This window comes from Marmota monax, unplaced genomic scaffold (assembly GCF_021218885.2).
Source record: "Marmota monax isolate L192 unplaced genomic scaffold, Marmota_monax_Labrador192_F-V1.1 WCK01_AAM20220418_F8-fsc00053, whole genome shotgun sequence".
NCBI classification, from domain to species: domain Eukaryota; kingdom Metazoa; phylum Chordata; class Mammalia; order Rodentia; family Sciuridae; genus Marmota; species Marmota monax.
The window spans coordinates 7636338-7661249 of record NW_026693153.1 but is presented as its reverse complement, the minus strand read 5'-3'; the positions used below and the strand labels follow the sequence as shown (position 1 = coordinate 7661249).

General features: G+C 38.4%; 1 protein-coding gene across 5 annotated transcripts in view; it reads left to right on the top strand.

Annotated features, from left to right (window-relative positions):
- Nucleotides 1-24912, top strand: part of Cmss1 (cms1 ribosomal small subunit homolog) — a 327203-nt gene that overhangs the window by 200566 nt on the left and 101725 nt on the right. For 2 of the 5 annotated variants that reach the window (XM_058582905.1, XM_058582906.1), the window contains one exon: nt 1683-1764. The exons of 2 other annotated variants lie outside the window; for them this stretch is intronic. In XM_058582905.1, the coding sequence (XP_058438888.1) occupies nt 1683-1764 (82 nt within the window). Of the gene's footprint in view, nt 1-1682; nt 1765-24912 lie in introns of those variants that run through there. One more of the 5 variants, XM_058582907.1, reaches the window with a different exon arrangement.

Here is a 24912-nt window from a genome sequence, read left to right as displayed (position 1 = left end):
GCCAGCCTGAACAATTTAGCAAGACCCTGTCTCAAAATCAAAATAAAGGGCTGGGGGTGTAGCTCAGTGATAGAACATTTGCCTAGCATGCACAGGCCCTGGATTTCATCCCCAGAACCTGGAAAAAAACAAACAAACAATGATAGCTAAAAGATACTCAATGCAAACAGAGCCTGCTACTCAGCAACAGGAAGAACAGCCTTTCCTTTCTCTCTGTCATCTGTGGTGTGGGCCCTGTCACTTCCTCTTCATTCATAGTAGATCTACTTCCACTTCCTTTTTTTTTTTTTTTTTTTTGCCATGAGGCCAGGATCTTGGTCCCTCTCAATATCAGATTAATATAAATGCCAGAATTTTGTCTTTAAATATAGTTATTACATATTAAAGAAGTCAAAAAGGTCAAAAATTATGATACTAGAGGAAAAAATCTAGCCACTGAAATCAGAAAAATCCCAAAAACTCCTAACATTCCTCTAGTAAACAGAATTATGCAATCACAGAACTTAACATCAAACTCAAAGTGACTTTTTTTTTTTTTGTATTCTCATAAGAAACTCAGCCAGTATCAAATACAATAGGCTCTGTGACCAGTCAGTGTTACATGATTCTTCATTAGCTAGTCAGTAAGCACCATCATGCAATAAAATGTTCAAAACTAACTCAGAGTGCTACAAGATCCTTCTGCACCTTCTGACTCTTCAAAGAAAGAAGATGTTGGGACTGGGGAGATGGACCATTGATAGAGCACTTCCCTCACGTCTTTGAGACCTGGGTTCTAGCCTTTTCACAAGAGAGAGAACAAGAGATATGTTCAGGTTGTGTTTCAGCTTACTACTTAGTTTATTTTATTTTCATTGGTAATTCATGTATGGTTCAGGCCATATAATACATAATTAATCAGAACAATTCCAACCATGTTGAATGATACTGAATTACTGAAGATTTTTACTACCTTTAATGGAAAACTTGAGGGAGAAATAGAGAACTGGTTTTTATTACTTTGCCAAACAACTGATAATCCAATTGCTATTTCTATTTCATCCACACAGAAATTGCAACATGAGAAATAAATTTAAAGTCCCTAATAAGTGAGTGTTTCTTGTGAAAAGCTAGGGCAGTTCAAGAAAAGAAATGGATTGAAGAAGAGGGGGAGAGCCGAAATTCCCAGATCTTGACAACTAGGGCAAATGTAACAAGTCTACATCCATCATGGAAAGTGTGAAGTTTTGCACTTTCATAGCAAAAAAAAAAAAAAAAAAAAAACTTAAATATAGGAACAGAACAAAGATAGAGACTGTGCTGTTATAACCTGTGTTGGTCAAACCCTGCTGTGTGTATATCTGCACCCCTCTATCTGAGGGTCAGCAGCAGACCACCCAGCAGAGAATTCTTTTTTTTTTTTTTAAAGAGAGAGAGAGAATTTTTATTTATTTATTTTTTGGCGGACATAACATCTTTGTTTTTGTATGTAGTGCTGAGGATTGAACTGGGCCGCACGCATGCCAGGCGAGCACGCTGCCGCTTGAGCCACATCCCCAGCCCAAGAGAATTCTTTTAGAATTGTCATGATGGAAGCAAGCAAGCATCCTGGATGTCACACTGAAAATAATTACTCCCCAATCCTCATAGCTCAGAGAAACTTATTTCAGATCTTTCCAATAATCTATCATTTCCCCTATAAGGTGGACCTTACCTGCCCAGCACATTCACCCCCAACAAACATGGAAGGAAAAGAGGGGAGATGTATGCAGAAAACCATGACCAGTAAGTTTTCTTCCCTTTGAAAGATTGTTTCATCTTTCCAAAATCTTGCCACATTTGTTCTTTTCAGCTACATTAAAGATATGTTTCCTTGTTTCTTGAATCTCATTTTGTTTAGGAATTTAGCAGCACAACAGTCTCTTAGAACTCTTCTCCCATCCACATTCTCATTTCCCTATTTGCTTACTAGTGTGGGCCAGTAGATGTTGGTCATGTCGAATATGTTGTAGGAGACAGATTCCTCCCCAATCTCACTGTACTCCCAGACTCCATTCCTTTCAATTATCTAACAATCCATTCATCTATTCGTCCATTCATCCAAGTTAGAAAGCACTTTGAGACTTGGGAAATATATACATGTGTGAAGCTGATTGAATATGTTGAATTCATAAAGAACTATTCTGCTCTGGAAGATGTGTTTTTGAATAAAACTTTCTTAGATTTGTGTTCCAATCCTGTCACCTTGAGCAGATTTTTTGCCTCATGTATTTATTTAACAAATATTGATTGGACATTTTCCATGAGTTAGGCATTATGCTAGGCACAGTGAATACAGTTTTTTACAGAATAGACATGGTTTTCGCCCTCATTGAACTTATATGGTGCAAACCTATAATCTCAGTGACTGGGGAGACTGAGGAAGGAGGATCTCACAAGTTCAAAGACAGCCTCAAGCAACTTAGAGAGACCCTCTCTCGAAATAAAAAATAAAGGGGTTGGGATGTGGCTCAGTGGTTAAGTGCCCCTGGGGTCAATCCCTAGTACAAAAAATAAAATAAAATAAAACTTTGAGTATTTCAAATGTAGTATCAAGAATAGGAGGAAACATGGGTGGAATCTGAGTCAAAAGGGCAGGGAAAACAATTCTGTAAAATAGTGAAATTGTGACTCAAAGAGTGGGTGGGAGTTAACCAAACAGAAAGGATAAGAGCCTCACAGGCTGAAGGAGAACCTGTTCAGAGACCCAAAGTAAGGAAGGAACTTGGGACAAAAAAAGGAACCAAGTGAAGATGATGATCTAGACTGGAGCCCAGTCAATAAGAGGGAAATGGAAAGATACAGAGATAGTGGAGCCAGTTTATACAAACCTTATGGGAAATGGGAAGGATTTTGATCTTCTTGTTTTTAAGATGGGGTTGCTGTGTTGCCTAGGCTGGTCTCTTAAATCACTGGCTTAAGTTATCCTCCTGCTTTAGCTTCAGCCTCCCAAATAGCTGGTACTAAAGGCATGCACCACCATGCTTGACTAAAAGACACTTTTATGGGGTAAAAGTGTGACCATATGGAGTTTAAATTATTCCAGTTGTTGTGACTTATGACACAGTAGATTAGATGAGAACAAGCAGAAAACCAATGAGAATGTTAGTGCCATTTTTCAGGTGATTGATGATCAATGGAGAAGAGGATGGATCCAAGACAGATATATATACAGATTGACAGTAGTTGTTGGGTCTCTGAATTGGTGGCATTGCAGAATAGGAGATTGTCATTGATGAATTTCAGTTTTCTGAACACAGTGCTGTTTCCTGAGGTGAGAACTTTTGGAAAAGAGCCTAGCCTTAGGTGGGGAGCAGGAGATCCCAAGTTCAGTTTGGGACATGTTTGGTCTGAGATGCTGTGATTTATCCAAGTGGAGATGTCATGCAGGTTATTGTAAAAATAGATCTGGAGCTCAGAATATATGTCTAGGCTGAGAAGTAAGTTGGGTAATGACTTGTAGATGATATTTAAGCTGTGAATATGGATGAGATTGCCTAGGAAGAGAGTATGACTCTGGAAGAGGGCTCAGGACACCTCTGAGCCTCGGTTGTCACATCTTTACAACAGAAATATTGATCTGTCTGTGCTTGGGGATTGAGAGCCATGTATATAACACATAACTCAATATTCAGCTCAGCAGAGGCACTCAGGATATGGAAAATGTTATTATCACTATTTGTAGTAAAATCTCAGCCTAATTTTCTGGAACAAGTTGGCACTGATTGACAGGAGAGTGGAGAATCATGAATGCCTTAAGGAATGAACATGAATCTTTAAGAATATGTCTATAAAAATGAGTCATTAGTTTTCATTGTGTACTATGTTACTTTTTTTCCCCTAACTATTATTTTCCATGTAGCTCTCCTCTTCCAAACAAAGTCCCTGAAAAATCAAGGGTCTTCATTTTTTTCTTAAATAAAGCAATTAAACTGGAATCACTTGTAAGGATACCCTCAGGTTCATCATCATCTTAGCCAGTTCTTCTCACTGCTGCTGCACTTGCCAATGCAGATTAATTCATTAAGAAATATCTAAATGTTCTTCCTACAACCTTATTTTTAGTAAGGCAGAGCTTTTACATTTCCAGACAGCAGCTTTATTATGAATATGGGAGACCACAGAGCTGTAAAGCAGAGCACATGTGGGCAAGGCCGCCTGGGCTTTTGGCATTACTAATGATGATAATGATCCCACTCGGTGGAGGCAGACCCTCCCTGCAGCTGGTGTCCTTTCTGCACAGGGATGAGGTCATTGGGGGAGGGGAGGAGGTGGAGCTGGGGAGGATGAGAGAAGAGAAGGGGAAGTAGCTGTCAAGTCTGCATTCTTGGTAGAAAAATGAAAACATATTTGCCACATGCTTACTTTATTCATTAATTTTTTAAGGAAAGGGAATGAAGAGACTAGGGGATAATGAGGAACTGTAACATGAAAATGGCTTGTTTTTTTTGTTTTTTTTTTTCCCCAAGGCTGTACAGTAACAGGACAGTCACATCTCCCAAGGCACTGATAACCCTATGAATCAGTCTAATCTCTAGAATATTGAAACTGCTCAGAGCAGGATATTCCAGCTATTTAGACTCTGATAACTACTTCAGAGTTGTATAAGATCCTAATTCTAGATGGCCAACTCCTTCTGCCTCAAATGTGTCTAAAACAGGGGAATTGGCAATGTCGTTAAAGGTATCAGATCATTCATCTAATTCTGAAAGCTGTTATTGAAAACAGTCTTTTTGTAGTTTACTAGTAGTACTGTAACTGGCACAGCATAGTTTTTTTCCTAGAGCTTTTATATACAAAGATTTATAAATCTAGAATTCCCTGTATGTCCCCAAGGTTTGTGGTTGTTAAAATTGATTGTTAAGGATTTTGCAGGGAGAGGAGTTAGGAAAAGTGCAGCCATTCTGGATATTACAGCAAGAACACCCTGGCCTGGGCACAGTCCACCATCCACACTCAGACCATCCCTGCTCTAGGCAATAGAATGAAGCACCACTGACAGCGTGGAGAACAGTACTAAGAGTGCTTTCAAAATGTCCTGAACCCTTCAAGCAAAAGGCCAGGTCTGGTTAGCTCAGCCTCCCCAGTGCCTCAGCCAGGGCCCACACAGTCAGTGCTCAGTGAGTGCACTGGTAAGGAACCCCCGTCCCCTTCTCCAGGGTTCAGGTCTGCTGCCCAAAGCCAGAACAAATGACCATGAGGAATTAGGTAGAGGAAAAGGCATGTCCTGTAAATGCTGGAGAAAGCCTGTCATTTAAGTAAGTTACAATAATTAACTCTCAACAGTGTTCCTGACTTGGTTTTTCAAGATATAATGTAAAGGATATTGTCCTGAAGTTTGAAGACCATATACCTTACCACATTTTTTAGACGCTAAATTTTTTTAATTCAATTTTCTTGTCAATAAATAGGAATAACAGTATTTTCTCTGCCTACCTCCCTGACTTATTTCAGGATTAAATCCTATTAAAGAAGTGAACTAATAAGAATCATAGAAGGTAAGGTGTTGTTATTGGCTTCGTTTGAAAGTACTGCCTTTAAATACTTTTTAAAAAAAATTATTTCTTTGAAGAAAGCATGTTTATTTGTATTATTGTTGCTAATTATTGTTAATCTCTCATTAAGCTTTTTATGTGTTTAAAAATCTAAAGCATCAGATCTTCCTTTTAAAATACCACTATTATATTATTATCAGTAATAATAATAACATCAACAATAATAACAACCTCTAAAACCAACAAGGTTTATAAAGCTACCAACTTGAATGATTAAGTGGTACAAATAAGACACTGGAATTATCACATGTAAATTCTTTCTCTGCAGTTTGTGCCTTTACAACAGTGATTCAGCTGCAGGTGTTGGACATGAGGCTACAGCTGAGTTTCGTCCTGCTGCAAAGTGTGCTGTAGTGAAAAACAGTGCCTCAGCCACAGTCTAGCTACTACCTTCCTAGAGTCCAAATCTCCCTCAGCCTTGGCTTCCTCTTTTCTTAACTAACAGAGCTTTCAGTGGCTTTGTATCAGGCCTTATTGCTCTCCTCAGAAGGCATTTAGAAGAGAGAGGGCATTTGGGGTTTTAAAATGACAGGGTGGGCACAAAATGATTCGGTAGACGTGTCCTACAGGTCTTTAGTGCGTAGAGGTAGATCTCTAAGTTTTCTACAGTGAGCAGAGTATACTCATGAAAGGAAGAAATGTCCCCCCTACAATGTAAATCTAGCTTCATGTCGCCACAGCTTTTGAGAATGAAAAGGATCTCAATCAATAACAAGGGACTGATTCAGATAAACTGGGATCTATGGACCAACTAGCCACCATCCAAATCCACTTTTGCTTACCTCATCTTCCTACATTCTTATCCAGTCCTTTCCACAAAATGTAAGATCTAAGCACTGCTAAACTACCCTCACAGAAGAGGACAGATCAGGCCCAGCCATTGTCTCTATCTTACCAGAAAAGCAATCAGTGAAGTTAGATCCCTTGTTCATCCCAGAGCCCTCCACTCCCCACTAACCCTCAGAGCCATGGGCACTACGGACACTCAAGTGTGCCAGCTGCCTGAAGCATTTGTTGGGGGAAGGATGGGGGAGAGCAGGAAGGAAGTATAAAGCTAGCTCTTTCCTACAGCTGAGACTAACCAGGACAAGCTGCTGACTCAGACAGCTCACTCCACTTCAGTCAGGGGCCACCCTGAAGCCTTATGTGTGGGTGCAAAGTTATTGTGAGACATGCCATTGTGGGGTGTGAAGGGAGAAACTGCACATGGTGATGGAGGTGCCAGATGATTCTTACTGTCATTTAGAGCATGAAAACAAAGTCAGGCATAGTGGTACCTACCTGTAATCCCAGCTACTTGGGAGGCTGAGGCAGGAGGATCACAAGTGTAAAACATCTTAGCTTGACCCAAGGGCAGAGTGCTCCTGGGTTTAATCCTCAGTAACATGAATAAATAAATAAATAGAGGAGGGAAGAACAAAACACAAATCAGGAACCCTTTCTCCTTTATTGATACCTCAACTGAAGGAAGCCATCAAGTCCAGGTGGTTTTGTCTCTCAGCTCCTATACATGGACAAGGACTGGGATTCCAGAATTTCCTGTCTAGCCCAGGTTTTTCTCCTAGTTAAATTTACTTTCAGCTTCTTAAATTATATTTTACTCTTGAAAGAAAATCTGTTGTGCAGAATTGTATAAGGCTTGACATGATGATCTACACTAATTGTTTAAATATAGAGTTGAACATTTGTTGAAAAGCACTTTGTTTATGTCATGGAATGAAAGTTACCACATACACCATAGTCTATTTTCAAACCTAACTGGATTATATCTTCCAGGGAATAAAAGAGCATAACATTTTTAAAAGTATTGATTTTTTAATGCCAAAAAAAGTTGATATCTAAATTTAACTGGAAGGAACTGTAGAAATTTGCCTCTGACATTGATAGATAGTTCTCTTTCCTGTGTGTGTGTGTGTGTGTGTGTGTTTTCTCAGTGTTTGAAGTTATACCTTTAGGAACACAAGGTTTTTTTTATATTATAGAAAAGTGGCAACTATAAATTGTGGTAGCAACCAATTTTCTTGTTCCACTCAATATATTGCCTCTTTTGAGATTCAAGCAGACCCAACAAAGATCAGAGGTTAGGCTATTGTTTTCCTAACATTCCCATGAAACCCTACAATTTTCCAGAACTTACCAAAGAGGGCAGAGTAATTTGGGGAGGACTTTTTATTTTTTATAGTCACTCAGTGCTGTAGAGGAGATTAATAAGTTACTAAAGTGTCATATTTTTAGGAGGGATTCTTCTTTTTACTAATCTACTTATACCTCATTTCCAAAATATAAACAGTACAGTAGAGTTAAAGAGTTAGTTGAGGTACTCATGGTGATTGGAATGTAAATCTAGAGATGTTTTCATGGTTGTTAGAAGTCAATCACTTATTTAGCCATAAACTTTCAATGACCTGAATGCAAAGGAGCATGCTTTTTTAATTATTCGGCTTATCCTGTGGAATGAACTTATTAAGGTCATTGTTAAAGAGCAAATGGGTTTTTATTTGTTCATGCATCTACCAACATTTCTTGAGCAGCTTTCAATACATGGGCAACTTAAAGAGATCTTGTGCAATAGCAAAGTAAAACATACCTTTTTTAGATTTATGTGAAATGCTCAGTATAAATATGTGAGATCTCTTAAAATTGATTTTAAATTTTTTTAATAACTGTGTTCTTTTTTTTAACCTCCATTTTATTGATTTATTTTTATATGGTGCTAAGGATCAAACACATTGTGTCACATGTCATGCTAGGCAATCGCTCTACCACTGAGCCACAACCCCAGCCCTTAAATATGTTTTAATTCTAAAAAGAAACATTTACCTAACTATGGTAAGATCCAAATTAAACATTTATATGATTTTCCTTTTTATAAAAATCTGAAAATTTCTCAAGTCTTATCAAATTGTCACCTTTGACTCTGGAAGATGCCTCTAAGACATCTTTGGGAGCACAGAAGTGGCTCCTTTTGATGAAAGTCTTTAGGGTAAGAATTTGATCCAAAGGTAGCTCTATAATGTTGTCTACCAAATTTGTTGTTTTCACATGTTTTAGGCAGCAAAGTCTCTTCTTGTAAACTGTTTCATGCCCACCCTCAATAGAGAAAACACATGTAAGCAATGTTTTATTAGGGTAAATTTCTTTTAAATCATCACATGAATATTATTCTTATTATAAAGATAATTGTTGAGATCAATAGAACTCTTTCCATAAATCGGAAATTTGAACAGATGACATTCTCCCCACCTTTTTTCATTTTTTTCCATATTCTATGTGAAAGCAAATGAAAGAGAATACAAAAAGAAAGGAGGCAGACCTCAAGGGATCAGAGATGCTTTATTAAGCAATGGAAAGGCACATTTTTAAGGGGAACAACAAGGGTCTGAGTTTTATAGGGTTTAGCAGGGCCAGGTCATAGGAGGAATTTTGTCCTTCAGCTGGTGGTGGGCTCATTTAGAGCAGGGCAGGAGGGCAAGTAGGAGAACAGTTGTAGATAGGGAAGTTCCCTGGGGCCCATTATTCTCCTTTTCACACTGGAGGTTATTTTCCGTACCTTTCACTGTTTTGTTGCACTTTGTTAAATTCATTTTGATACTTCATTATATGCTAGGCAACTAAACTAATCCAAAAGCTTGAAAAAAAATAGAAAATAATTTATTTTAAGGTTTAATAAGAAAAACAAGTGGCTTATTTCTAAAAAAAAAATCTATTTTATCTTATATATTATAAATATATAACTTATGTAAAGTTTTATATACATATACTTTTATATACATATATTTATTAATGTTTAATTTTGTATTCATAGGGTGAAATGTATTCTATGTTTTATGCATATAGTATAAATAATAAGTATTATATGTGTTAAACAGGAAGTACATACAACTTTCCATTTTGTCCTGAAGTGATCCATAACATGTTATGACATGTATTATCATGTGTTAGTTAGACAATCCTAAAATGCCTTGTAGTTATTTTATAAGTGGACATAAATAGTGGTCTGAGAGTTGATCTTCCTCAGAGCTGGCCAAGACACCATGAGACCCACTTTTTATAAGGAGATATGCCCAAGCTTTTCTTGTCATGTAATTGAGTATGACATACACAAGCTATAGCAGTAGTAACAAACTCTATTGGAGTTTTAGATGAATAGACATACACCATCAGAGCAATTTCCTTCTTAGCAAATGGCACATTTATGAGAGAATCACTTCTCTGCATCAAAATTGCAAGGTCAGCTTTTGGTCCAACATCTAGGTGGTGCTGATAGTGATTGTGTGTGTGTGTGTGTGTGTGTGTGTGTGTGTGTGTCCCCTGAGTGTACTCAGTTGGAGGATGAGTATTATGGCACCATTTGTGTTATAATTGTGGCTTTATTAACTGAACTTCTAAGTAAGACTAATGAAGGCTGTCCTCCCTTGTGCTTAGAATAGAAATTCTAGACTGGTATAGGAAGGAGGGTCTGAGACATGAAGATAGAAGGCCAAGAATAGAGTCACTGGGAATCTGAATCAGGAGAGGGTCAAGTTTGAGGCCAGCTTTTGCAACTTAGCAAGACCTTGTCTCAAAATAAAAAATAAAAAGGGCTGAGGGTGTAGCTCAAATGTAGAGTGACCCTGGGTTCAGAACTGGATATGGTTACCTACCTTCCCTCCCACCCTGCACTAAATGATCCCTCCATCAAAACTCCTCCCATGACCTGGCTCTCCTAAGGCTCATGGTGGCCCACAGCCATTTTGTCCCCAAGATGTGCCCCTCTGATGCTGAATAAAACATCAATGGTCCATGAGGTCTGCCTCCATTTTTCTTTTTCTTTTAGTATTCCCTTCCATGTGTTTTCATTTGAATTGGAACATCTATATCACATCCAGCTGCTTCCTGCTAAAAAGGTGAAGTAGGGGAAACCCCCTTTCAAATTCCACCTACCAAAAAGAAAGGAAGGAAGGCAAGAACAAAGCCAGCTGAGGAGAAGGTGTTAACAATGAGAATCCCTGGTTAAATAAATGCAATATTTCTTTCTACAGTGTAGTTTTTAAAAGAATTATTTTAAATTTTTACGAAAGTAAAATGGAAGGACAACCCTCAGGTAAACGTGTTGAGTATAGATTATATGAGGAAAACCTTCTGCATATGTTGAGATAATTCATATTTGATCTAGATATGTAAAAATCCTAAAATGCCTTATAGTTATTTTATAAGGCTTATTTTTTTTCTCAAAAAGGAAACTAAGCTGGGTAGAATGATTAAATTTCTTAAAATCTGAGATGTATAATTTCCCCTAAATAAAATGAAATCTAGGTCCACTCTGGCATAAATACTACATATAATACCACTAGAGTTTTCCTGCTCTCCATTTGGTTACCTATCGTTTTTACTCCTTGCTTTAGTTTGTGTTTCACTAAAAGATCTGGAAACTGGGTAGATTATAAAGGATAGATGTACTTCTTACAGTGGAGGTTGGACTCAAGGGGCCAGCATCTGGTGAGGGCTTTTGTGTGGTATCATCCCATGGCAAAAGGGAGAAGAGCAAGAATAAGAAGATGACATCAAGCCATTCATGAGAACAGAGTCCTCATAACCTCAGCACTTCATTAAGCAAATACCTTCCAAAATTGTTGCACTAGGGATTAAGTGTCCAACACATTAACTTTAAGAGACACATTCAAACTATAGCATTCCACAGTTTTCTTCTTTCCGGAATCAAGAGTGTTCATGCTCTGATGATTATGCTTCCTGTCCCTTATAGCTTATACCCTATATATTACTCTAATTTAAGATATAATTGTAAGTCATTGTATAATCATCATAGAAAGTCTTCTACCCCAGACATGGCTTGAAAAGACAGATTCCTAGAGCTTATTAAATTACTATAAACTGGGTGGCTTGTAACAACATAATTTTTTTTCCCTGACTTTTTTTGGAGGCCAGAAGTATGAAACCAGAGTGCCAGTCAGGGCTATGCTTCCTCCAAAGGCTAGAGGAATGTCTTCTGTGGTGGTTGCCAGTGGTCTAGGCTTATGGCAAAATAATGTCAAAATCTGTCTTTCTCTTTAAGTAGTTGTCTGCTTTCAGTGTGTCTCTGTGTCCAAAGCTCTGTCTTCTTATAAGGACACCAATCATTGGATTGGGGCCCACCTCATGTTAACTTGATCACATCTGCAAAGACCCTTTTTTCAAATAGATTCACATTCACAGATTTCCAGTGCATAAATGGGAAACAGGTAGATACATGATATATGGGTAAGAATCTTGCTCCATTCTCTCACTTATCTAAGCATTTAGGGGTCTACACTTGAGCATTCTGTTCATCTTGTCTCAAATAAAGCATCTTTGAAGTTTCCACCCAGTTGGAGTATGGATATTTGTTTTCACTGTTAATATTTTTCTTACCTGGAAGGCTTTCCAAAGCCACAGAAACCCTAACTAATCAATTCTTTAGTCACAACCATAGCACTTGCTAAGTATGTATCATTTCATGTAATTGCCCCTTGGGGCCAGGTTTTGTTCTCCAGTTTTTATGTGCAACTTCCTATTAGAATCAAAGTAAATTACATCCAAGTGTTTTCAAGCACTAACTCTGGCCCACACTTCTCAAATTCTATACTTTGTTCTTTGTACATCTGGATATTAGGCTTACTAACATGTGTGCAAAATTCTCCCCAAGGCACTATTTGTGAAGAGCTACATTTTCTCAGATTCTTTTACCACTTGAGCTTCCCTAGTATTCTAAAGGCTGGCCAAAGGTCCAACACCTAGATGCTTTCAAGATAGTCTATACTGATGTTTAAATCTCTTCCTTAACCAAAGTTGCAGTTTTACTGAAAGGGGCTCAAATGTCACAGACTAGCCAGGTACCACATTCCTCCCAGATGTGTTTTCTTTGACTTTCATGATGTTTTTTGTTTTTCAAAAGAAATTAAATAACTTGCTAATAATAGTAGAATTCACAAAGAAACAGATATCTGGCTTTTCTTGAAAACTCAGATCTAACAACTCGAAGCCCACAATCCTGAAGTGGGCCAGAGCTATAAAGTGGTTGTCCTCTCAGAGCATGTGCTCTTTCCTGCACCATGGGCCAATTAATTTATGTTATTACCTGCCTGGTTCCTATTGACATGTCTACTCGTGGTCCAAAACTTAGGAAGTCAACCTAAACATTCTTGCTGGTGTGACTCAGAAAAAACATATACTCAATATCCTACAGAAAATGAGCACAGATCACTGGTCTCCCTTACTCTAGACTGCACTGCCCTTCCTTTGAAGATTTCCACTAATATCCTTAAGCTCAAGGTCAAGATGCACATCTTTTGAATACAGTGCCTCTGGGGTCCATAGCTTCATCCCCTTTCTCTCACCATCTCTGTGTTAATAGTTGAGTTCAAATGTAAGAACGGAAGCGTTCAAAAGTGTGACATAATTTTGAATATAGTCTCACGTTACTTTGTTAAGCTCAGATTTTATTAATCACTGCACAAGCCCTTCTAGAAACTGGAATGCCCTCTCCTATCTGTGACAAACCTCTTTTAGTCCTTCTTGCTTCCATGCTGTACCCAATTTTTTTTTTATTTTTTATACTAATTTGTTATATATGACAGCAGAATGCATTACAATTCATATTACACATATAGAGCACAGTTTTTCATATCTCTGGTTGTATACAAAGTATATTCACACCATTCGTGTCTTCCTACATGTACTTAGGATAATGATGTCCATCTCATTCCACCATCTTTTTTATACCCGTTGCCCCCTCCCTCCCCTTTGTCCTATCTAGAGTTCCTCTAATCTTGTCATGCTCCCCCTCCCATTCTTACTATGATTTAGCCTCCTTACATCAGAGAAGACATTCAGCATTTGGTTTTTTGGGATTGACTAACTTCACTTAGCATTAAATTTTCCAACTCCATTCATTTACCTGCAAATACCATGATTTTATTCTGTTATTGCTGAATAATATTCCATTGTGTATATATACCACATTTTCTTTATCCATTCATCTACTGAAGGCATCTAGGTTGGTTCCACAGTTTAGCAATTGTGAATTGTGCTGCAATAAACATTAATGTGGCTGTGTCCCTGTAGTATGCTGTTTTTAAGTCCTTTGGATATAGAATGAGGAGTGGGATAGCTGGGTCAAAAGACGGTTCCATTTCCAGTTTTATTTTTACTTCAGGTTTTAACTGCCTTTCTGGAAGTGACCTGCCTCAAATTCTTACCAATGTACTCATGGATTGGCCCTTCAGAACATCTCCGACCAGCCCCTGTTTCAATTCAGGGTCTCCAAGATTTCCTTGTCCTGTTCTTATTGATTTCTTTTAGTACCTACAGGGTTTCAGTAGAGAACTGTCATCTCAAGCACTAACCCCAACATCCTGAACAAGAATTTTCTAGCTCTCCTCAGAATCTTCAGCATCATTAAACACCCTCTTAGTTCTCCATTATCCTGTAAATCATTGGCACACAGAGCCCATCCTGCCCGTGGAAAAATTGTATTCACTGGATGATCCATATGGCCACATGCTCTTTTTGCGAATTCACAGAACGTATCATCATGTTGTAACAGTCACCATCTGATGCTAGAAAAAGACAAATTTGTCTCCCCTCACATACTTGTAAATACTAAAGACCCCATCTTCACCTTTAAAGTTTATTGGGTTTTTTTTCTTATTATAAGAGTAACACGTTCAATGCAGAGAATATACAAAGTACATAAAATGCAAAGATAAAAGATATAAATTAGGAGGCTATGGTTGTGGCTCAGCAGTAGGGCACTCACCTAGCATGCGAGGCCCTGGGTTCCATCCTCACCACCACATAAAAATAAATAAACAAAGTAAACATATTGTGTACAACTAAAACAAAATAAATAAATATTTAAAAGAAAAAATTTCTTCAAAGATATAAATTACCCTTAACTTTGCCACCTAGATATAACTATGTAGTTATATTTCCACATTTACATTTTTTTAATATTTTTATTAGTTGTTAATGAAATTTTTGTTTGTATTTATTTATTTATTTATGGTGCTGAGAACCAAACCCAGTGCCTCACACATGCTAGGCAAGCCTTCTACCACTGAGCTACAACCCTATCCCTCACATTTACTTTTTAATCTCTTCCTTCCCCAATTCTTTAGTCCTCAGACACTCTTGAGAAAAGGATAATTTTTGTGATTATTCCAGTAATTTAGAAAAGAGAGTTATGTAACAAAATGCTAGCCTTAATATTTCAGGATGTTTTAAATATTGTACATTCTTTATTGTTTTATGTTAAATGACTTTACCCTTCCACTCTATGAATATTAGGTTTTTCATAACTACCTTCAAGGACTCTAAAGATTATCTCTACATTTTTTTGCTGGGATCGATTATATCTTGGACACCCTGTGTGTAAAACCCTAGGTTTGTCTTAGGCATTCAAACAAGGAGATCCTGATTGATTTAGTTGAAGATGTAAGACACTGAAAAACAGGTTTCATTTCTTTATTCATGCTAAGATGGTATACAAGGATCTTTAATAGAAAGGTTTTAGGATACCAAGAGTTATTGCCTCTGGATTGTTGCAAGACCTGGACAGAAACCTAGACTGACCTTCAGCTCCAGGATTTTCCCTTATGTCCAGCTGATGAACCAACAAATCTTCAGTACATCCTCCCATAAATATTGTCAATTTTTCAGACCTCACATCTATTTTTTAAATTTATATGGGAGGCTGTTTTTTGAAACTTACATACTTACAAAAAAGTCAGTGCTGTGCCAGTAATTTAGTAAATGAATCACAGCTACTGAATGCTTACTACCTGCTGATACAAAGGAAACAAAGTTCATAACCTGTTCTAGTTAAGTTAAATAGAGATATCATCAATATTTTAGCAGCTACTTGAGAAGTACTTTTAGCATTTACTGGCTTTATCTGCTTACTATTAACAAGTGTGTCATGATACAATCAACACAGTGAACATTGAGTTAATAAGTAGCTGTAAACAAAAGTTTTATTGCTTTGGACCACCATTCAACTGTGTGCTCCACATCATTAAAAAATAAAATTAAATGGGCAAGTGATTTGTTCTGTGACTTTGGGATAGCTTTATAAAGAAAACTGATTATTGAGTAGCTTGGGGTGGCAGATGGTTCTAGAAAGCCAGAGCTGGAGCCAGAGAAGCTCTGGTGCTGGCAGAGCCAACATTTTGCTTTGCACATCACCAGGCTTCTTTGACCCTCCAGGGGGCTTGGTAGCTCTAAAGATTCTTATAGCTCTAATATTCTGTGACTAGGTTCTCTGAGAGTATAATGTTTGTAGAGGAAGCCAGTAATGCAGTGAGGTGTTTCCTTAAAGAAAGATGACTTGATTTCTAGATCTGAGCTCCTTCAATCATAGTCATTTCAGTTTCGGATACTCATTACATCATCGAGAGAAAAGACCACTAATGCCCAGACCTCTCCAGCTGTAGAATCTACTTATAAATGAGATTGGACAGAGTAGCTCCAGTTTCTTCAAACTCTGAAATATCACATGTTCTTGGGAATGATAAAATGTATTTTGTGTTCTGCATCTTGTTAAAGTTCTTATGGTAGGTCCCTGTGAAAGTCTGTTGGCCTGTGAGCAGGGAATGTGCCATCGGTTATCTGTTACCAGTTAGCTCTGTTGGATGAAATCCAAGGCTACAGGATCTGGCCCCATATGAGATGTTTGGCTTCATGCAAAGCAACCCCTGCTTGCTCTACTGTTTCATAGACGTGTGCATTTGATCAGAAGGCATAGGTGTGAGCATGGCTGCATCTTAACCTATCTCCCTTGCTACTGGGCAGAATCATTCAGGCCCACATTCTTTTGACCAGGTCACTAACCTCATCCTTAATTAGAATTACCAATGGTAAACAAAATGCCAGGCCAACTTCTATGTACTCTTCCAAGATCCTTATGGCCTTTCACCTTCCTGACCATCTAAATCTTTCTGAATATTATGAGAGACTCTGATGAAATGGTTTGTTATTGGCAGCTGACTGCACATTGCTGGACTGTGTTCTGTGTGTATTCTCTTAATCATGCCTCAAAGCAATCCAGGTAATGTATAATTTTTATGGCCTTTTTGCAGGTGAGGAAACTGGCTAGGGAAGTTGCCTGACTTTCCTAGGGTCCCCTATCCACTGACTAGCAAAACCAGGGCTGCTGTCCGTCTAACCCTTGAGATTAGGCTGTTATCAGTACAGCATATGCTGTTGCTTCTCTCATGGCACAGCACAGGATTCTGAAACAAACTAGGGGATTTTGGAAACTGTGATAGAGCCCCAACTTAGGGAATGAAACTTTGTGCAATCCCAATGCTTACAAGTAGGTATGATTTTAAGTTGTAATTCTTTGAAATGAAAAATTAGGTCATCTCTTCAGGCAGATGGGGAAAATTTGCCAAAAAGTCAAGTGAGGCAAATGTCTGTTGTTGGATGCTTCCATAAGCTTCCCATTGGTGACCTCTTCTCTGTTCTGTCATCTAGAGATATGTCCCAGATCTAAAGCTGTATTCAACTTTGGTTCCTCAGACTTCCAGTTCAAACACAAATTCCCAAAGTGGACAAATTGAAAAATCTCTCTTCACCTCTTTTCTCGTCTAAATTCCCAAGCAGCTCACTACCAACTCAGTGTACTTTGTACCCTCAAACCCAGGAGCAATGGACAGATAGTAAAACTGCGGAGACTTTTCAGTAGGAGGAAGCTGTACAACATGCTTTGTGAGAAAATGGAGTTAAGCCAAGACTTTTCTTGAGCCACAGTGTCACCCATGAAGTTTAACTTACTTTAATCACTAAGTGATATGTGTAGAATTCTAGAACCTTGTTCCTCCAGACCTTTTAACTTCACTCCCATTTGAAGGCAGAGGGGCATCTTGGATAACACAGAGAAGGCATTTGGTGCAAGTTCAGGAAACTTTCTTGGCAATATACATCTTTTCCAGTGTTTTTCTTTTGAGATTTTTTAGATAGAGATGATATTAAGGCTGTCTTTAATTTCTCTTTTACCTAGTCAGCATTACAAAGTAAGACTTGAAGCTTCGCGGTTTTCCTTAAAAGAACTGAAGAGAATGACTCACTTCACTGTTAACACAGTGAAATATACTTGGAACTGAAGAACCTCATGAGGTAATCTAGGTTGTTTCTGTCATCTAGCTTCTGGGAAGCCATCATTTTAAAAATGCAATACTTCTTTTAATTTTTTTTTTCTTAAAGGGCTTCATGAATTCCTGTCATTTGAACCTATAATCCAACAAGGTTTTCCTTTTCACATCCTTTTTGAGGCACTGAAAAACCTTCACTAGTGTTCTTACCCATGGCTTCCTTTTATCTTCATCTCCCTGATCCATCACTTCTTCCATCTGCTTCCTTGATTCTGGCCTTTCAGGGAGAGTTCTCTAAGCATCTGTTATGTGGATAACACTGTGCTCTAGGAAGTGAAGACAAAGGCCCTGTTCTCTAAGGACAAGGCATAGGTCACAGATTTAGAAAGTGGAGTGATCAGGACTGTGCTGAAGTGCCAAGGACACACTGTGTCTGAGGGGTCAGTTCCAGCTGATTGAGCCATCTTGGAATGCTGGCCCAGCATTGTCAGAGCTTCCAGTTTGTCAAGGAGTCAGAAACCCAGACTCTGTGTGTGTGCCATCTCCTAATTTTTAAAAAATGCTGGCAACTAATTCAAATTCTTCAAAAACATTATGTGGGCCAAACAAAACATGTATGTGGGCTGAATTCAACCCATGAGCCTCCAATTTGGTGAGTTCTGGTCTGGTTAGTGAGGCAAATCACACATGTATGAAATTATTAATTGAAAATGTGACCCATATGACTAAGAGCCCTAATGAGTGGCACAGGCAGTTCCTGCCAGCGGGTTCAGAGAAAGGAGGAGGGGGACTGAGGCCATGAGGAAGATGGGCTCCAGGTGCTTGAGGCCTCAGCTGTACTGGGCACGTGGTGAAGATGTGGGCAAACTGGAGGTGCGTGTTTGGTGGGGGCAGGCTCCAGTGCCAGACTCAAGAGGTTGGGCTTTACTTTCTGTCATGGGAGCTACTAAAGATTTTTTTTCTTTTTATTTATTTATTTATTTATTTATTTATTTATTTATTTTGGTACAGGGAATTGAACCCAGAGACAGTTCCACCCAGCCTTTTTATTTTTTTGAGACAGTGTATTACAAATTGCTTAGGGTCTTGCTAAGTTGCTGAGGCTGGTTTTAAACTCACAATCCTCCTGTCTCAGCCTCCTGAGTCACTGGGATTACAGGCGTGCACCATCATGCCCCACCTACTAAGGATTTTTGTGGGAGAGGGTGAGTACTAGGGATTGAACTCAGGGGCACTTGACTACTGAGCGAAGCCACAGCCTGATTTTGTATTTTATCTAGAGACAGGGTCTCACTGAGTTGCTTAGTGCCTCGCCATTGATGAAGCTGGCTTTGAACTCGTGATCCTTCTATCTCAGCCTCCCAAGGCACTGGGATTACAGGCATGCGCCACCATGCCCAGCATAAGGATGTTTTGGTCTGCAATTTTAGAAAATAAAATATGTTGGGAGATAAGGCAGCAGGCAAGGAGAAGCCATGAGGAGACTCTTGACAGAACTCTTTCCCCTACTTCCCATGTAACTTTGTCTTCCGCCCCTTTACACCACATCCAAATACCTTCCTCCTGGTGCTCTTCTAAGAGGAGAGGGAACCCTGGCCTAGCAGCATAGTTTCAAAGTATAACAATGACCTAAACCAAAACAAGAAAATGAAATCAGACCAAATTAGGATGGCAGCCCCACCAAAGGGGAAAATTGCTTAGCCACCACTTCACACTGAATAAAAACTACCACTTCAAAAATAAATAAGACATCTCTTTGAGCCATATAGATCTATCAATGGCCTGTATGGCTCTAAAATGGGTTTGGAAGGTTGCAGAACTATATTCTCATGTAAGCACACATAGTGCTGGAATTGCTGATCAATAGTCATACTCAGAAAAAACATAATTTTCAGGACAGTATCTATGAAGTGGTAGGTAGATGTACACATTGAAAGTGACCTTTCTTTACAACAAAGCAGAAAGATGCTGTTAGAAAAAAAAGAAGAAAGGATACTCATTTTTAGATATTAGAATATATAGCAGTCCACCCAGTGAACCTGAAGTACCAAAAGGTATACACACATTGTCTATGTGTGTTGTGTGTGTGTGTGTGTGTAATGACAGACTTCAGTTGACATCAGTGGACAGTTACTGGCCCCATCTCTGGAGAATCGGAGACAGTCTAAGTGGGGACCAAGCATATAGACTTTTGAATTTCCTCACAAGTGGTAGAGACCCTTAAACATTTAGTTTGTATATTGGAATTTAAATAATCAGTGGATACAAGCAAGTTTCAGTTATTCCAGACTGATTATGCAGGATATTAATCTTTCCAGGCTCTTGTTTTACTTAGTCTTTCTTTTCTACCCACATTTTCACCATTTTATTTCATATTAGTATCTCCACCAAAGAAGGAAAAGAAGCTGGAACTGTTGTTAGACACTTGTTTTCCATCCTAGTAAGTGCACTAATAATTACAACACCAATAACAACCACTAGCCTCGCTGATCCTTTATAATTTGCCAGTGGCCGCATGAAATACACATATTAATTCATTTACTCCTCTCTACCTCTCTGAGGTGGAATCTATTATCCTTCACATTTTAGGGTGACAAAAACTATAGCACAATACAATACCCAAAGGCTTTAGCTAGAAAATATCAAAAACAAGATTTGAACCCAAGAAGACTGATTCTAGAAAGGTAAAATATGCATCACTTAACAATTTTTAACTGTATAATTCAGTAGCATTCAGTATATTCATATCATGCAACCAACACTACTACACAAACTTTTTCTTCTTTCTAAATTGAAAGCTTTCATTTTTAACCACTGCTGTATATCTTATTTGCCCAGCAATGCATGGAGATCTGGAAAACCCACTATGTGTGGTGATTCTATCTTTTAACACAGATGATTTAATACCTTTGAAGCTTTAGCATACATCACTTCTCCATTTGTCCTCTGTGCTACTGTGTGCATTACAGCCAGCCCATTACATCGGGGTCAGTCACACCAGCATCTCCAAGCTCCAGAATACTATCATCTCTTTGGAAAGATTTGTGTGTTGGGACATGGCTATGATTTGGATCTTAAGTGTCCCCCCAGGTACATATGGTAAACATTTGGCCCCAAACTATTGGGAGGTGGTAGAAACGGTAAGAGGTGGGGCCTAGTGGGATATCCTTGGGTCATTGGGAGTGTGCCCTGGAAGGGGTTTGTGGAACTCCCTAGCCATAAGGTGAAAGGTTTTTTTCCACAGTGCACTCTTGCCATGATATGCTGCTAAAGGCCCAAAGCAGTGGGGCCAACTGAACATGAATGGAACCTCTAAAACTGTGAGCCAAAGTAAATATTTACTCTGTGTTAGTTGATATTCTCAGGTATTTGTTATAGTGACAGGAAGCAGACTGACACACATATGCATGGACAATCACAGCTACATCATCAGCACTTCTGCCTCTCTTTTGACATTGATTCTAAGCTGTGTCCTAATTTCAAAAGTCTCAAAATTTAAAAGTCATATGTCTTAGGCTTAAAGAAATCCAATCTTCTTCCAGCCTGGAATGTCATTCTGAAAAAAATCTGTCCTAGTTCTTTGGCATTCACCCTACGACCACTCTGGTCCAAAACTCCTTCGCTACAGCTTGGATCACTGTCATACTGGTCTCTCAATTCTCAGATGCTTCTACATACTGGAGATCATGAGACCTGGGTCTAGCTATAACCTTGAGCAGTTCATCTAATCTCTTTTAATTAGACTTTGGATTTATAGAAAAGGAGCACAAAAATATATATTTGTTTTTGACACTATTTCTAGGTGTTCTCGGGTATCCTCAGATGGAATTTGGAGGTCATTGAAAAGAACTTTGAACTATATTAAATGTTACATTGAATATTTCTTTGTTGTTATTTTACTATCCAATACCCTGTTTTCTTTTCTTCTGAGATATCAATCCCCTCACCCACTCTTTGTTGGACATCCAGAATCTTTTTACCCCAGGATTCTACCTCTGTTCCACTGTTCTCAAATACCCCTGATACTTCTCATTTTCCCCTTCCACCCCAGTTTAAAAAAAAAAATTAATAGAGAATTTAAAGTCGATTTCAACTCTCAATGTAATAACCATCTTAGCTAACCAGTAAGGATTTGAATGCCTTATTACTATATATCTGAATAGTTGTATTATTATTATATTTGTGTAATTATTATTACTGCATTAATTATTACATTTTCTGAATAGCTTATTACTTATTAAAATTTAAAGCATGATAACTTTATTTTGGGTGAATTTCCTTATTTTTTTAAAGAAACTTTATAAACAAAATTTAAAGGCTTCTAATCTTCTAACCCATTCTGAACAATTAGCAACTAATGTGCAGATTTAAATACTTTCTTGTCCAGAGTTTGACAGACTTTTGGAAGGTATTTTAAGGATTATTCTAACTTAGAGACTTCAATTTTCATTAAATATATTTTTTAAAAAACTGGTAAACTACTTTTTTGTTTGTTTGCTTGTTTGTTTCCAGTTTGCAAGGTTGCAAGAAAAGAAGTCAACCTGCATAAAACTTAATCAAAACTCTGGGCTTCAGGGCACAGAAGAAACAGGGCACACTAATTTTCAAAAGCATCTGATTTTTTTCTCTCTCTCAAAGGACATAATTAAATTAAAAGAAATAAACTGATTTGTTCTGTTATTTGAAGAATAGAGACAAATTTAACTAAATGTTAAAACTCTGCACATATTACCCACAAGACTATCTCTAAAAATACTTTCAGCCCAAGCCATTGCTGACAGTACTAAATGTTTACATCAAGGTTGGAAAAATTGCTTCTAATTCTCTCTCAAACCTCAACTTTCTAGAGCCTCTAGAAGCAGGTGGAAGAGCCCCTTTTTTGCTCTGTTTGTGTTTCATTGCTTCTGATTTCAAGGATCCCAGAAGAATGGAGGTTTTGAAACTGAGTTTCATGTTGCTGTAAATTTCAAGGACTCTTTCTTTTTAGGACTACTGAGTTGTCTTCTGGGAATGTATTTGGGATGTGGTGGATTGGGAAGGAGGAGGATGTATCAAAGTAAACATTTCATGAGCTTCTGCATTGCCATTTAACTTAATAAACAGAAAAAACCTCTGAGTATTTCCTGTGTATCTTAAAGGACTAGTGTGTTACCAGCCCACCAGACCCACTGCCTTTCTTTTTCCAGTGAACCCACACACACACACTTACACATGTTTGCCAGCACTCTGCTGGATTAAATATGCTATGACTTGTTGGCTTAATTTATGGTATAACTAGTTTTCATTCTTTAGATTTTATAAATGAAGGCAATATTAGATTCAGAGAATTTAGTTAAAGACCCCTTGGTTCTCAAGGGGCTAGAAGACCCTGGAGTTAAGGGAGACTCTGGCAAAGGGCTTGGAAAATGCTTACAATCATAATGGAATTTGTGACTTCTACTTGCTGATTTTCGTTAGCCTCAGATTCATTGAGGGCATATTGGCAAATTGTGCTCAGACATAAGAACACTTCTAATGAGTTCCATGTTGCCATCTACCACATAAGACTCATTTTGCCAAACAGCTAATTTTTTAAGAAATCAGCAGTTGGATTTTCACACAGTAAACAGATTGGTAGAAGGCGAGGTTTGAATTTTAAAAAGAATCTAAAGAAATAAACAAAGTTGTATTACTGATGTTGCCTATGCAATATGTATGTATCTGCCAACACATGTTACATACACACAGAGCACATATGTGCATATCAAAACACTGTGTTAGGCATTGTGTGTGATATAAAGAAGAACACAATGCAGTTCTTGCTTTAGGGTAAATCTGATAGGATTGAAAACAGTGAGCCAAAATGACTACAGCCTAATATGGAGCATAGAAAGTGATGTAATTGAGATATACATTGAGCATTCTACTTGGTGTGATGATTTAATGGCAACTGGATGTGGATTGTTGTCCCTGTGCTACTCAAACTATAGTCTGAAGACTGGGTGTGTTGGCATCAGAATTACATCTCTTCAGGCCCCATTCCAGACCTAATGAATCTGAATCTCTGGGGTGTGACCCAGCAACCTGCGTCTTAATAAGCTGCTGTATGTTAACAAGAATGTAGAGAGAACTCTTTTGCCCATTGCAGTTTGAGTACTACTGCTCTAAAGTGCAGTTCCCACACCCACCCCCAGTCTTCATGGTAGGCATTATTATCCAAGCTGTAGGACAGGTAACAATCAGAGAAGGAAGTAACTTTACCAAAAGCCACACTGCTTCCCTGAGGGCATTCCAGCCAGTCCTAGTTATGTTGAGCCACATGTCATCTACACTCCTCCACCTATCCCCTGCTGTCTCATGCTAGGAATTATATCAATCATGCAAACTGTTTCTTGAGGTTTCTCTCTTGGTTTTTCACTTGTCATATTTGTCTTCCTATCTCACTATAGAAGTGCTCGCTGTAGTCATTTTACCACTGTCATCGCGCCCCAAAGCCATCACCATTGTGGTACTGAGGTACAGATAAACTCTTGGCTCGTTTTCCTTGTTTTGTGATCATCAAGCTGGGGGAGCATTGACAGGGACTCTTGACAAGGCCTCTCCAAAGACATACTCAGAGAGTACAAATATTATTTTTCCTCAGTTCTTCACATATGATTCTACTCTCTGTTTCAGTCATACACTCATCTCTCTCTCTCTCTCTCTCTCTCTCTCTCTCTCTCTCTCTCTCTCTCTCTCTCTCACACACACACACACACACACACACACGTCAGTTGAAACTACCAGCTGTATTACATCTAATCACTTCTCCAACATGTCAGATCCCATTCACATTGAGGTAGGGAAGAAAATGTGTTTCAATATGAATTCAGTTCCATCAATAAGTATTTATTGATTGGCTACCATTTATGTAATTCTATGTTCTGTGTTTTAAGGCAGTGTTGCTCACATTGTGCTTCCTGGACAAGCTGCATCCCTGGGGACTTGTTAGATAGAGAGATTATTGAGCCATACCACCAGGAGTTTTGAATCAGAAACTCTGGGGGTAGGCCCAGCAATCTGTGTTTCTAAAAGTCCTCCAGATGATTCTAATGCACACTGAACTTTGAGAACCACTGCTGCAGGGAGATGAGGAGTTAGAGACATGTTTTTTATTCTTAAAAAGAGACTTGCGCCTATTTTTACTTGCCCACATGTCAGTATCTACATTCAGACTGGGCTTTCTGCTAGCTTAGAACTGACAGGGATATCGT